The 15,689-nt window shown below is 37.8% G+C and overlaps 1 protein-coding gene and 1 pseudogene across 1 annotated transcript in view; one reads left to right on the top strand and one right to left on the bottom strand.

Moving 5' to 3' along the window:
- The first annotated feature begins 5,765 nt into the window (after positions 1 to 5,765).
- On the top strand, positions 5,766 to 7,061 carry LOC149004579 (alcohol-forming fatty acyl-CoA reductase pseudogene; annotated as a pseudogene).
- Positions 7,062 to 8,536: 1,475 nt separating this feature from the next.
- The window catches only part of LOC149004578 (helicase-like transcription factor CHR28), a 29,848-nt gene continuing 22,695 nt past the window's right edge, over positions 8,537 to 15,689 (bottom strand). The window contains exons 10-12 of the mRNA XM_089169186.1: positions 14,906 to 15,520; positions 14,594 to 14,803; positions 8,537 to 9,921 (exon numbers count right to left, since the gene is read on the bottom strand). Coding sequence (XP_089025312.1) covers positions 9,817 to 9,921; positions 14,594 to 14,803; positions 14,906 to 15,520 — 930 coding nt within the window. The 3' untranslated portion in view covers positions 8,537 to 9,816. The remainder of the gene's footprint in view (positions 9,922 to 14,593; positions 14,804 to 14,905; positions 15,521 to 15,689) is intronic.

Below are 15,689 nucleotides of genomic sequence, written 5' to 3'. Positions count from 1 at the left end.
CATGTCACACCCCACCCGCCGGCATCGATCCCTCCTAACCCGTAGGTGCGATCCACGGTTTACCCACCAGTGATAATAAATGCACGAAATAATAATCAAGAGCAAGAATAATCCAAATAATTAAATAAAATGAATTACAAGAGTCCAATACTCGAAAGGAATGAATCAATGAAAAAGAGTAATCATGTCCCAAAATTAATAGAGTTCAACGGAAGCAAAATTAAATTAAGTCTGATTGTTTCTTTGTGCTCTTTCATAGGCGATGGTCTTTTCTTCTAGCTTCGCAATGAAGGGAGTCATCCATCCTTCTTCCATTGACTTCTCAAACTGAAGCGCTATTTGAATCCTCCTACCATCAATGGGTGATGTATGCGCACTCCAGGCATCCACAGGTGGCTTCGTGACATACACCGTCACTTCCCATTGGCGCCTCCATAACTTCTTCATTGGGGTTCTCCCAATCATAGGGAATTTCTCCCGATCCAGGATCCCATCTGTTTAATTTAATAAATATTCACAAAAGAATGAGTTCTTACAAACTCAGTAAGTAAACACTCATATACATGTCAACATTATATCAAGATAAACAACATATACAAAGGATGATATGCAAGTGTATGGGTGTAGCTAGAATCTAACTATGCAAGTCTCTAATACGGTGAACATGCTTTAAGATATAACACCAACCCTCCTCTGGGTAGGTCTAGTCACTCTGATCCCTTAAGGACTAGTTACCTCTATTGGGATCCCAGTCAAGGGGTTCAATCCTTGTCAATCAACCATGGTTGGAGTTTAGGTCCATAGTCTCTCACCGCGACCATTGGCATGAATACTGGCGCATGTTAGGGTTTCTAATCCAATGCAAGTCATACAATGACATACTACATGTAGTCCAAACAGTTCCCATATGGCACCAACCAACTTGGTTTAGTATCCTTCTCTACCTAGGAATGAGAATCCTCACGGACTGGTTACCTCTGTTGGACTCCATCCCCTAACCCTATGGTCCACATATTGTTGGGGAGGATGATCTCATGTCCCCTCACGACTCCCAGCAACTCCTTGGACGCCTATGAGCCCAACCCTAACCTATGCAACCCTACCAATGCATGATCAACAGTGGACCACTGACTCTCCGCACAAACTGGCTACCGTTGTAGGATGAGACAGAGTCACATCACTATCATCACGGGTCATTTGGCTTCAATACCCCTACCGAAAGGGTAGTAGCATGTATGGGTACCTAGCCATGCAATCTAGACCTCCTAGGTATGTCATCCAGCAACCATGATAGTGCTGAGGGCATCAATAAGCAGTTTCCCATACCACAGTCCCTGATATTCCAAACAATGGCTACCCAATAAGGATACCCTCCATTATAGTTTTATCACATCATCAGCTACCATCATATAATTAAGCATTCAACATCACATAGTAATTAAAGTACATATAACCATCATTCACAATATATATCTAACCATAATTCATATAAACATACTGTTACAACAAGTTACAAGAATACAAATGCATTCAAAGTTACGGTAATTCATCATAGATCATGTCAATACATATATGTAAGAATGTATCATTACCTATCGAAGTTGGAAAGACTACTAATATAAGTGTAGTCAAACCTCTCTAACAACAGTTCCAGTAAACCTTAGAGATCACCTATAGATAGGTTACAAAATTACATTATGAATGAAAATCAAAACAGAGCAAGCAATTGACTGACTGGGCTTCTGTGACCTAGCCGGTTGCTTATGACGGTTGGTTTAGTCAATCAACCGCCCTAAGCGATTGCCCCAATTACAGACAGCAACTCCAATCTGAAATTTTGACTTTTGATCTCCCAATTTTAATCCAATTTTGGGATGATCTAAATCTGAATTTCATCCTCAATAAGTTAACAACTCATACACAATCCAAAACCCAAAACAATTAGTGGTTCAGTAATCACATTATCTCCTTTAATTAACTCAATCCTTTATTCGGATGCAAGGATCCATTTTTGGATATGATCCAATCAAGATCATTGATGGAATGACCATAACCATCACGATTAACCACCCACAAAATATGGAGGAAGGATTCACACTACTTAAGGAGAAGAAAATGGATAAAGAGAGTGTGAGATCATCTTACCTCCAATTGACTCGCTAAACGGATTAAGGATCGAAGCTTCTCCGCGAATCACTCGTCCTTCACCCACCAACATGTGTTCTCTACCTCCTAACCATCCACAACAACCTCCATGAATATAATAATATGAAAATAAGACGTGGTTGGCTATTTATAGAGGTCTGGAGCAAAATAGGGTTTAATTCTCATAAACAGACCTGGCTGGTCGCTTCGGGCGGTTGGTTGGTCAATCAACCGCCTTAAGCAACCACCCCCTAATACTTTTCAGTACTTGGGTGTTTTGCTCAACCGGTTGATCCCCAACACAAACCTAACCCTAACCAACATGGGGGGTGTTCTTACCTTGATCTTGGACATCTTCAATCACAACTTGACTTCGACTGGTGATTCACTTTCCAAGTCCATCAAGGTTTCTACGGGTTCTACTTCGGATTCCCAGTAAGGCAGGTTCTCCATCGGTGGAATCCAGATCCATGGCTCAGGGTAAGGATCCTGGACTTCAATTCGGATACTCCACAGTTTATTCCGGTTGGATCTTTGGGTACTCAAAGTTGCAATACAAATCCTAGGTTAGAAATGCGGGGGTTGTTATACATCAAATAATAATGTGTTATATGCCTCACGCCCGTTACTCGTACAGAATTATCACAAACTCATTAAATCAGTAGATAGTAGATATACAAGATAGTCATAGTATAATATTTTGTAAAATGAAATAGTAGATAGTTATCTTACTTGGATCCAACCCAATAAAACCACTCATGGGATGCAAACATGGATCTGAGGCCTGACTTCTTCTCATGCATACTGCTCAAGGAGAGGAAATTCGTCACAAATCTTGTCAAACTAGATTGCACCGACTCACCTCCACATGACCTTTCATCCTGGCAAGAGTAATGTTATGATTGTAAACGAAGTTGGTTACTCTGTCTAGCCCTTTCAACTATGTTCTAGACAATGTTAATTTTTTCAATGTCCTTCAACATGAGGTCGATAGAATGAGCTGCACAACGTGTCCAAAAAAGATGATAGTCTCGCGAACTCATCAACACCTCACCGGCCTTCTTAAAGTTGAAGCAATTGTCAGTGACAATTTGCATCACATTCTTCTTCCCAACCTCATCTATCACATCCTGTAGGAGACCAAAGATATATATGTAGTCTCTCGTATGACCAATAGCTTGCACAGATTTCAAGAAAATGGTCCTCCATCATAGTATACCATAAAATTGATGATGGGCTTTTTCGTCGCACCGATCCATCCATCAAACATGTTGTTGCATCCTTATGTATCCCAGAAAGGTTTCATACTATCTATATATTGTTGCAGCTCCTCCTCCTCCTGAAGAAAGGTGGTCATCAACTTTGTATGGGTGGGACCCTCATTATCCAGGACTTACATTTGCAATAGTAACAATCATGTGCCTGTAGTATGGACCATGTGTTGTATTTGCTGGAATGGAACTATAATACATCTACTTTGACATTGCCTTTTTAACATTCTTAGCCATACCATTTCATGCACCAGAAATCTTGGGATGTTTGGCCCCCTTCCTCCTAAAAACTTCAGGATCCTACAATAATATCATGTCCTTATGGAATGGTTAATCAGATGGTGCTAGTCCTGCTAGATTTACTTTACAAAGGGCCCTCTGACTCTGTCTACTAAACATGTCAAGTACACCACCGCTCCCCCTAGATCCAGATGCCTCAACCCCTGTAGGCCCAGAGGAACCAACTTATGAAGCTCTAGCTCGGCTCTATCCTGCTCTTGATAGTGCATCTCGCCTGCTCTCTGCCATGGCCTACCACATGTCCCTCTCTTCTTGATCTCTCCCCACATCATTATCTTGATCATCATTTGAATCATCTATGTATGATAACTGTCCCCTCACCACATTTTGTAGTGCTTTGTTCACTCTCCTCTTATCTTCTTTCTTCTTCCCTTTGTTTTCTGTAAATCCCTAAGTGCCTTCACTACATCTGGATAGGCCTCCATGCATGTGGGCACATCATTTGAACTCCCAATGACGTGACCCTTAAACCTGCTAATGCCACCTGAGTAGATTTTCTTCCCACAAAAATTACATTTTGTTTTATTTTTATATCCATAAATAGCCACACCGTACTGTCATGCTGGGTTAGTCCTCCCTCATGTTGCAAATTTTTGAGGATCTTCCAGTTGCTATGATTGTGGTTGTCCCCGTCCACCCTATGAACCAACTCCTTTCTAACTCCTAGCAGACATGATAACTGTTGCATTCAAAATGATTGCATAAGTCACTGAACAACACAAAAATAATTTTCTCTATACAAATAAACAACTTGTTCCTAAGTGCCTAGCTAGCAATTTTTTGTTCACCAAAAAAAAAAAAAAGCAAATTTTCATTTACTTTTTAAATACAAAATGAACTTTTACAATTTTTTGGCAAAAAAATAGGCTACCATATCAAAACCGGCTATAAAACCACATGGGTAGCACTTGAAAAATACTTATATAGCTATCCATAGTTTTTTATAATTTTCAAAACTCTCCCTATTTTCCCCTATTTTCCCCCATTTTCCTCCTTCTTTCATAATTATTTATATCTTTTATTAATATTTTAATCATTCTTTTAAAATAAAATAATTATTTTTTGGGTGGAAAAATATTTTGACTTCGTGATTTGTAGATCAGCCCATAGAATTCCACATATGTTTTTTCTCACTATATAACATATTTTTCACTTTAAATATAAGTATTTTCAGTGTAGAAAAATACAATTTCTTACTCCCAAAAAAATTAAAAAATAAATTACTTTGTGAAAAAAAATTCCAACTTCGTGAGCTTGTAGATAAGCTCATGGTGTTCAACATACTTTAATTTTATAACCATTCAACAACATTATGGCATTCATCTTGATAAAAATCAGTTAGAGAAAAATGATTATTTGTAAAATGAAAAAACTCACAGATCTATATGAAATTCCGCTTAATCGACACAAACAACATGATAGTCGTTAATAACGAAGCAAGATGTACTCATAAACGTCGAAGATCGGAGCAAAATAGGGTTAAAATGCAAGAAATAGGAGAGATGTTGTTGAAGTTTTTGAGAGAAAATGGGCAAAATTAGGTAAAAATTCGGTTGAAAATTCACCCATACAGCGTCAACATTGGCGATATATCGCTAATTTTCGATAAATGGCCAATGGTCGGTTTTTTGAACGTTGACGATATATTGCTGATTTATTGTTGAAATCAGGGGGAAGATCGTGTTGTCACTTGTGACCATGGCCGACATTTTGAACACTAATTGGGACTGTACATCACATCACTCAAACGGTGCGGTGAATTTAGGATTTACTTGAAAAAATGGTCGGCAATGTCGAGTCCGGATCAGCTACCCGTTGGTGTAGCACTTTGTGCTCCCCGACGGCTTTTCCACCATAAATACAGGGGGACCCAGGGGTTGGGTGATGGGAGGTTTTTTTTTTTTTTTTTTTTTTTTTTTACCGGTGGGTCCCACCGAATTTGTGGTTGTAAACCCGTCGGGGAGCACTCTGTGCTCCACGTCAAGGGTGATGATCCGGATTCGGCAATGTCAGTCACCATTAATTGTTATTGGATGCGTATCACCAACCATGTTGTCTTTCGTCCCCCATGTTACTGCAGAGATATTCTTCCGCAGCTCTCTTTCTGTCATTGCTTTCTCCCATGTGACTATGGGCGTCGTTCTGTCTCTTGAGCAGAAGACCATCTTGGTCACTGGTGCAGCTGGGTTTCTAGCGAAACGTAGGGACCGTTCTCCTTTGTGTGTGTGCGCGCGCGCCTGCCTGTGCGTCATCTTAATCACTGGCGCTTGGTTTCTTGCAAGCAAAACCCTCTGCGTGTGTGCTTTTTGCTGGGTTACTAGCAAAACCTAGAGATCATTTCCCTATGTGTGTGCGCGCGTTTTTTGCTGGGTCACTAGCAAAACGTAATGTTGGTGTGTGTAGACCTATAAACGGATCGGATTCGGCTCGGATACACCAGTTTCCGAATCCGATTAGCAAATCCACTATCCGAGTCCGGAAAAAATTTAAAAAAGGCATCCGAATTCGATTCCGAAACTTTATCTGATATTCGATAATAATCCGATCCGACAAACTATCTGATTATTAATTGATAATTGTCACTTTTTTATATTTCTTATTATATATTTCTAATTTCTGATTACCGAATACCAATTACCAGTATCCAAATCCGATTATCATCCATTTTTAAAGAAAAAAAAATGTTAAATACTTTATTCAATCCGGATATTATCCGATCCGATAAGCAACTATCCAAATCCAAATCCAGTTGCTTAGCGAACGGACACGGATATTTTTCGATAAGAAAAATTTCAGATACAGATACCCTTAAACAAATATGAAGGTAAATTCGGAGGCGGATTTCGACTATCCATTTATAGGTCTAGGTGTGTGGGTATGGACGCTTTGTTGTTTGTGTGTTTCTAATTAAGTTCAGGGTCTTGAAAATACCGTATTCATAGACAAAGTGCTGAGGATACAGCCAAACGTCAAGATGCTTTATCTTCTATTAATAGCTGCAGAGTCGGCGGAACAAAGACTGCATGGGGAGGTATTACTTCATCCTGCATGCATGCTCATCTCTCATCATACTTAATTAATGTTCATTAATTACTCTTCTCTCCTTCACTCTTTGAATAATAACAATACTGATTTCAGGTGATCGGCAAGGAACTTTTTAGGGTTCTGAGAGAGAAACATGGTGCCAGCTTCGATTCCTTCATCTCGAAGAAGATGACTGCAGTCACCGGCGACATTGCTTTCGAACACTTAGGTACAGGAGCTTCAGATTTAAGGGAAGAGATGTCGAGAGAGATCGACAACATCGTTAACGTGGCCTCGACAAACAGATTTGATGAGAGGTAATATAGCTATTGTCAACATTATTTAGAGCAAATTACACTTGATACCTAAAATGAAAGCTTTAAAGCACTGACACCTCACTTTTATGGAAGATAAAGAATTCAAATCTCATTGGAGTTGGGTTTCTCACCCTATATATAAATTAACACCTCCCTTGTATATACAAGCTATAATTACAACACGCATTGTTGCATAGATTCCAGTTATGAAAATGCATACTACATATAAGAATTAGGAGTTTGCACATTCTCAAAAATTACATCGACCAAACAGATTTCATTCTACATATTCAAATTAACCAAACAATTTATTTTATGAATCATAACTCCATAAATTTAAAATAGTCTAGATATTTGAAATCTCTAGACTCATGTAACCAAACAAACCCTAAAAAACTTACATTGTCAACAAAGAACTACATAAGGGCATAAACAATCTAGTACCAAAGCTACCAAGAAATAATGACAATGTTTTACCACAAAAAACCGGGTTGGGCTCTTCTTCCAGGGAGTGGATGGGGATATTACATATGCCGCTGGCAAGGTTGAACCCATAACCTCTCCATTCAACCACTCCATTAACCCTCTATGGGAAGAATTTCTCTAAGGAAGTGCATAGTGACACATGAAAATCTGCCACGTGGAATATACCAATCTAAGGGTTAACATTAAATTCATTTTTAACCCGGTGAAACATAGGACTCAAGAAAACCCAAACCGATTTGGGTTTCATCTTCTCCTTTCCATTTTCTTTCTCCTTCGGAGCCTTCAAGTGAAATGCAGAACGCCTGGCCTAGCTTGGCCACCATGCTCAAGGCTAAGTTGTTCATCATGGCTTCCTGGGTACTCAAGAAGTAAGCATCAAATTTGTGAAAACCAGAATAACAGAAGAAAAAATAAATATGGAGGAGAGCGAAAATCTGATTTCCATTTTCAGATTTGATGTCAACGAAAAAGAAGTAGAGACAAAACCGTTTAAGATGATGGATAAAGGAAAGAGAGAGAGGAAAAAACCACCTGGTTTCAGGGATGTTTTTACATTTATTTACTTAACTCTTAAGTATTGAAAAAGAATCTGAAATTGCAGAAAGAAATCTACGAGAAGAAGAGAGAAAAAACGAATGATTTTGTTATACAAATTAACGTTCTCTATTAGAGACAACGATCTAATTATCTGAAGACTCTTCTAACTTTTAATATCTATAAAGTTATGAAGTGCGAAATCCGATCACGAATTAATCTGATTTTGAATCCTTCAATGTGAACGGACAAGCAAACCAATAAATTTAATTTTGAACTTTTGCAACCTCCACTCTTGCAGGGAATTGGAATTTTATCGTCCGGGGAGAGGAGCCAAACTCCCAAAAACCCTTGTTTCTATCTCCTGAAAATATTAGTTTTAACTTGGGAAAGGCTTCATTCACTCGGTGGGGAATGTAGACTAGCTAGATATGTTAAACCTCTTCGTCTCTCTCTCCATTACAAGTGAAATAACTCCTCTTAACGTATGATACTATTTTCAGTGCCCCTGTTTAGAGAAACCCTCTCCTAACTGGTGGTAGTTTTGCCATTTAATAAGAATAACAAGTAACTAAATGTAACTTTTCTTTTTCAGTAAGATGACTAAATGCATCAATGCGGGTGGAAGATACCACTGACATGAATTGTTGTATACACAAGGGAAAGCAGTTAACAGTGGCAGGGAAATGCATGCTGAATTTACTGCTATTGTTAGAGGGAAAAAGAATGCTTTATACAATACGAAAACACTCTCAGATTGTCCTGAAAAGCAATCAAACACCACCAAAGAATCCCTGGTTCAATCATTCCATCTTAAGCTGACAATGATGATAAGGGAAACCACCATCAACATTTTTACTGGTCTCAGTGTAATCCTGTCAAAACTTCAAATTAAGGAACTAACCCAGTAGAGAGACTTCATCATCCAAATTTAACTGCACTGAGAGATATCCAGTAGCAAAATTCATTCGCTACAGTATCGGTAAATGGGAGCGGGCACAAGTAGGCAGCCGGGAAATCATTCATAAATCTCCAAAGATAAGTACAATTGACATGATAATACACTAAAATTTTCCATCTAGCAGAAACTTGAGAAAACAAAACAAAACAAAGTAACTGTTCTAGGCTTCAATGTTATCACAGTTTTAAACATTCAACTCCACCCTCTACTCGAGGATACAATACAGAGGTATCTATCAAATGAATACACCCAAAATTCAACTGGGGAGAAAAGAAAAATCTATTAAAATCAAATATTCTCAACCAATATTAATTACAATGGTATTCCAAAAAAGAAAAAAATCAATCTCATCATCAGAGAACAGCCCCAGAAACTCCAATTTACACTTCGGGAATGAATCTACCATTGTGCATCACATTTTTCTCAATGTGAAGCTCATCAAAATTCTCAATTCTAAACAATATCACTAAGTATGAAACTTAACAACTATACATACAAAAAACTAAAGACCAAACTCTATTCACATGACCAGCTGGTCAGCAACCAATTTCTATGTTAATTCCTGAATATTTTGCTTGAGATTACTGTCATATGATGACTTTTACTCGCTAGTTGATCATCCAATTGATGAGAACCATTTCAATCACCTTGGGCTACATCCTTTGCGCAAAATTTTGAAACTGCCTCCTGAAGCTCATGATCACAGGAAATTATGTGGCTAAGGAGTAAATAATTAGTTGGAACTATCCTCAACCTCGGTGGGCCAAAAAATTTGCTATCACACCATAAACAGGTATTTCAAATCATCCACTGTAAGCCGAGTCTGGCGACTACCAGTCTCATCCTCACCAAAAGCAGATGCTACCATCTCTCTCTTCTTTTGCTGCAGAACACCAGAATTTCTTATGAGTGCAAGCAAGTATGAAGAAATAGAAGGGACTTATTTGAGATGTTATAGACAGAATCAATGATGAACATAGCTCAAAGCCTCAAACATTTTGATCTACGCTACTCCTACAATGAGTACATGAGAATACATAATATTAAAAATACACAGATAAACATATACATAGTTCATATCATGCATACAAAGAAACTTTGAATGAAAAAAAAAACAACTAGCCCTATCCCTGCAAAATGGAGTCTACATGGATTCTTACCTTCCAATCAGCTCTTCAAATGAAAATAAAACCACCCAAATACCCAAATTCACATAGATTGACGTTCATTAACAGATTGAACATAAATATTTTTTCTACATTTATTGCTGGCTCATTTTTTAGTTGTTGGCTCTTTTTATGCCAACCCCAAAAAACATCATGGTCCTTTGAACACGTTTCAGATCCAGTCAGATTATCAAAGAGGGCTGAGCACCCCATCGTCTTTAATAAGCTTGACCCAAAAGAAAACAGACACCAGAGGAGTGGATTTAATTAGAAAGAGATGATATGGATGCACTAAATTCTGTTCAACTTCAAGGCGTCCAGTTTGGCTACCAGAGAGGGTTGAGAACTTTTAGATCTCGTAATTCTCTAACCGTTATGTGCAAAACCAGAAACTCACCCCATTTATGTAAGCCACACAAACACACACACATGTGGATTTCATTGGAACTGAGAGAATCAGGGTTACAGATCTACCTTGATACTGAGATATGGCTGTACTGCATATGTTCAACTTCAAAGTGTCTAGTTTGGATATCGGAGAGGTTTGAGAACACTTTTAGATCTTGCAATTCTCTAATCATTATGTGGAAAGCCAGAAACACACCCCATATGTAAGCCACTATGCCACACATGAAGTATTTCACTCAATTCGAAATTCTACACGTCCATGAACTTCAATGTGGATTCTATCTACAGGAAATAGTTAAAATTTTCAACGCTCCTCCAAGAAACATAACTTCCACTATCAATAATCAATATTAATTGTTTTTTTAAATTAACAAGGTATATTAATGAATTAACTAAACCTCAATCCAACCCAGATCAATGTGAATTCTTCCTGTAAAAGTTAAGTAAGATTCTTACTATTTTTAGTATCATATGAAGGTTAAATTGTAGTTCAGGAGATGATGGCTCCAATAAGTTCAAAGTTCAATTCTGCAGAGCCAGAAAAACAAAAGATATGAAAAATGAGACCCCATTTCCAAAGACAAGGATTGAAATGCCAAAAGAGACCAGACAATCCTTGATTTTATGGGGCTAGAACTATTAAGCCTATCAACAAAAAGAAAGAGTTCATCAATCTTCCCTACGTAAGCTGGGAGAAAAGGTAGTCAGCAATTCCCTTGCAATCCACCACCAACTCATGATATTCACAATGTGATGCAAAACCATCACCAAAATAAGCTTTTTTTATTAAGAATAAAAAAAGACTTGGGTTCTATACATGTTGGGCCTTAGATATCATGGACTTTCTATGTAATAGGATACTTTTATGAGCAAAAAATATGGGTAATTGATGTAAGTGCACTTCACTGGTCGACTGCTGGAACTAGTTTAGTTTGGAAACCCAAAACCAACAAAATCGGTCCTAGGGTTTTTGAACCAACAGCTGCTGGAACTAGTTTAGTACTATCTAAATTCAGTTTACTAAATGTTTGGACAGATTGTGTAGGAATACTTTGGTAGTTTTCCTTTCTTCGCACTAACTTGCTAGTTTCTTACTTCAGTTATTTACCATTTTACAGAGAATATGCTTCCTATGCAAGGCTGTCTCATATGCAGAAGGTTTTGGTTAAAAAGATTGGGAAAATTACATGATTAGCTACTATTCGGTTTTTCTTCACGAAAGTAGCCACTCAATGTATCACTTCACAAAACTAGCCATAAATGACTTTGAGCTTACATATCTAACCAAAACAGTGATTCCCATTCCTTTTGGACATCATTACCCCTAAAATTAACTCTATCGTCCCATCTTCTTCCCCCAATCTCTTCGTCTTCTTCCTGTAACCCAACCCCAGAAATCTCACACTCTTTTCTATATTTTTTTCCTTTTTCATTGTTTTTCTTGCAATGTCAGATGAGGAAGAGAAACCAACCGAATCCAATAAATTGAAGAAAAATAATGAATCAGATTTGGGGTTGGAAAAATCCAAAGCAGATGGAGAAAAATAAAAGTAACGATCTATTTTTTTGTTTTTTATATTTAATGTTTTCTGATGGTGCTGTCTTGCTGGCTACGATGTGTATTCTGGTGGGGGGCGAGGAAGGAACATAAGTTAACATTGAATGGAAACAATGAAGAAAAGAAAGAAACAGAGGACAGTGGGGCTTCTTGGGCTAAATTTCCGGGAACTGTAGGGTTTCTGAGCTTCTCTTCTTCCAGAAGTATTGAATCAGTAACGATGGGAATGAGTCGAAAAATTAACTTGTCTTCAATTCAATCATTTGCGCAATAATCCTACCTATTACCTGATAAATTCTCACTTCCAGTGGTTTATGTTTTTTCTTTCAACAAATAAATTAAGAATATTCACCATAAATGAACTTTGTTGCTGTTGTCCAAAGCTTAGCATTCGTGAGGTAGGAAAGTAAAACAATGAAAAAGGAGAAAGAAAAAGAAGAAGAAGAAGAAAGAAAGTAACACGTGGGATTTCCTAAGTTGGGTCGCAGGAAGAAGATGGGGCAGCCGTGTTAATTTTAGGGGTAAAAATGTCCAAAAGTGATGAAAAATCACCATTCTAGTTAGTTTGTAAATCTGAAATCAATTTTGGCTAGTTTTGTTAAGTGAAACATTGAGTGGTTACTTTCATAGAAAGAAACTTAAAATGTAGCTAATCATGTAATATTCCCAAAAAGATTTTAGTAGTGAAGCTGATGGCTGGCTTGTAGAAAGAAGGGAAACACTGCAAGGAAGGGGAGAGAGATCACACAAGCACACCAACTCAAAGACATTCACTCAATTTACTCTTTTCCAATTTTTGGATTAGACAGATGAACTTAAAGGAGAATAAGGATGACCATATTACAGCTGGGTCAGGAATAGCTCAATTCAAAATAAACTTCAAGGGAGTTGTTCAAGATGGCATAACCATGTTCAACAGAGACCCTGGTATGCCACAACAGAAAGGAGTGATTTCATTCAGATTGAGAGGACTAAAAAAGCCAAGGGCAAGCCTAAAATAACCATAGGAGAAGTGGTTAGGAAACACATGCCTAGCATGGGCCTTATATCATGTACGGGTTTGAATAGAACTGGTGGGATGGGAGAGCAACAATCCATGTGGCTGATCCATTTAATTCAGAAAACGGTATGTTGTTGCCGTCATTGTTTAAGTGACAAAAACTCTGACAACAAAGCAAAGCATCAGGAAGCACTTTGCAACTCATCTTAATCCAATTAGGACCTTAATAAGATGTAAATCCACGTTGATCTGCCTCCACTCCAATAAATAGAAGGATGCATCTTATAGGTCCAAATCCTAAACAGAGAAGATTCTGCCTAGTTCCAAATACGCTATGGATTGTATTCATGATGTCAGGTTAAGGGTCTGAACCACATAAAGCCCTATTGGCCTTCTGTTTGTGCATTATGAAAATGGTTCAACAAAGTTTGATGTCTAGAAACATTATCTTCTTCCTTCCTCACACTCCTGTTCAGAATTACATGGTGATCTTGAGTAGGATCTGTAACTTGTAGGCAATCTCTTCAGTCCTGCATTATCTTGCCACAGAAGCTTGATCAAAAGATCTCAATCTAGTATTATAGTATGCTATCCTAACCAGAACTCCACATCAGCAAGATGATACGTACAGCTTCTCAGCTTATCAAACTAAGCACCCAATATATTTCAAATCATGGGAAAATAAACATCAGGTGCATTCTTTTTTGGGGAAATTTCCCAGACTCACTGATTTTAAAAAAGACCTGATAAGATTTTATTTTTTTTAAGTTTTACTCTAGCAGATTTTATTTTATTTTAAAAATTACCAAATCCCTGATTTAGTGTTAATTCTTCCTGCCCAACCAAACTATCCACCTAATAAAGTATTTTTTATATCAACCACTAGAAACGAATTTAGTAATCATGTGGATGATAATAAAAGAGACTTTATTCGAACGATAATTTGGTTGGGCAGGAAGAAAGGTAAATCTTTTCAAAAATATAATCTGTTAAGAGTAAAACTTTTTTAAAAACATCTTATCAAGTAAATCTTTTTAAAATCAGTAGATCTGGTAAATTTTCCCTTCTTTCCTCCGGTTAAATACCAAGCAATATTGCAATACATTCAATAATTTTTTCCACTACGATACATGTAGCAGTTGCCTGAAAGATTTTGATGATTATAACACATCATTATCGATAGCATTAACATTAGCGGAAATCCATGGCCTGCTTTAGCTGGAAAAATTTAGAATATCATAGTTTGTCTGACAACTAAAGAAGACAAAACAAAGAAAAGAAGAGATAGATTCAGAATTTTCTACGAGGAAAAAAATGATGATTCAGTGGCCAAGAAGCTGCTAAAGCTTGGGAGCTTGAAAAGTCTAGATTAAAAGAAAAATGAAAAGAAAATTCAACAAAATGGGAGGCAATAGAACATTACTTGAAGGGCTAATATGCGATCTTCAACCGTATCTTTCACGGTCAACCGCAGAACTGTAACAGGACGAGTCTGTCCAATTCGGTGCGCTCTATCAATTGCTTGATCTTCTGTTGTAGGATTCCACCATAGGTCCAGAAGAAGAACATGACAAGCTGCAACCATGTTCAATCCAAGACTTGCAGCTTTCAAAGACATAATCATAACAGAAACCTAGAACAAAGAACAAAGAGTCACATTTGGGAAATAATTCAATTGTGATTAAATCCTAGCAAATGCAAGAAATCCATGGCAACATAGAATTAAAAGCCAAACCTCAGGACGAGAGTTGAAGTCCTTCACAGCCTTGTCTCTTGCAGCAATTGACATTGTCCCATCAAGCCTCCTGTACTGTATGAAAGAACTTTTAAGACGAGCTTCTAGCAAATCCAGCATTCTAGTCCACTGAGAGAAGACAATTGCTTTTTCTGCTACTTTCATATTTGAATCGTTTCCACCATTTTCCAAATTTTCAGACATATCTTCAAATGATCCGCATGAATGAGAAACTAGTCCATCTTCTGAATAGCTGGCAACCTCGCTTGATTTCAATATGTTATCTTTTGAGGCACACTTCCGTGGCTTTGACAGTGATTGTAGAACCTCTACAGCAGCTTTAATTTTGGAAGAATCAGAGGACAGACCCTCTGAAAATTGCTCAAGTTCATCTGTAACTTCAGATTTTGAATTTTTAGGAGAGCATTCCTGACCAAGTTGTTCAGAGAGAGAACTTCTTAATGTGGCTTTGGAAAACACAGACGCCACATTGAGTGGGAATTTGCAGTGTGCCACAGGGCATGGACTGTCATGATCACTTGTCAGGTGTTCACAGATACATTGACTGCAGAAGATGTGACCGCAGATCGTAACAACGGCATCTTCAGGAGGGTCCTTCATATAATAATAGGTAAAATTCAACCCAAGGTAAAAACAGGAAGAAATCCTACAGTTTGAATCATGGAAGCAGGTGCCCTTAACATCAGGAGAACTAATATATAGGGGCAATGATCAAGATCAAAGGTCAACTAATCAGTAAGACAGTTCTTGTTTAAACATGTAG

The sequence above is a fragment of the Hakea prostrata genome, chromosome 9 (genome assembly GCF_041222555.1).
Source record: "Hakea prostrata isolate BN-2017 chromosome 9, UWA_Hpros_2, whole genome shotgun sequence".
Taxonomy (NCBI): Eukaryota; Viridiplantae; Streptophyta; class Magnoliopsida; order Proteales; family Proteaceae; genus Hakea; species Hakea prostrata.
This window is presented reverse-complemented; position numbering and strand designations above follow the sequence as displayed.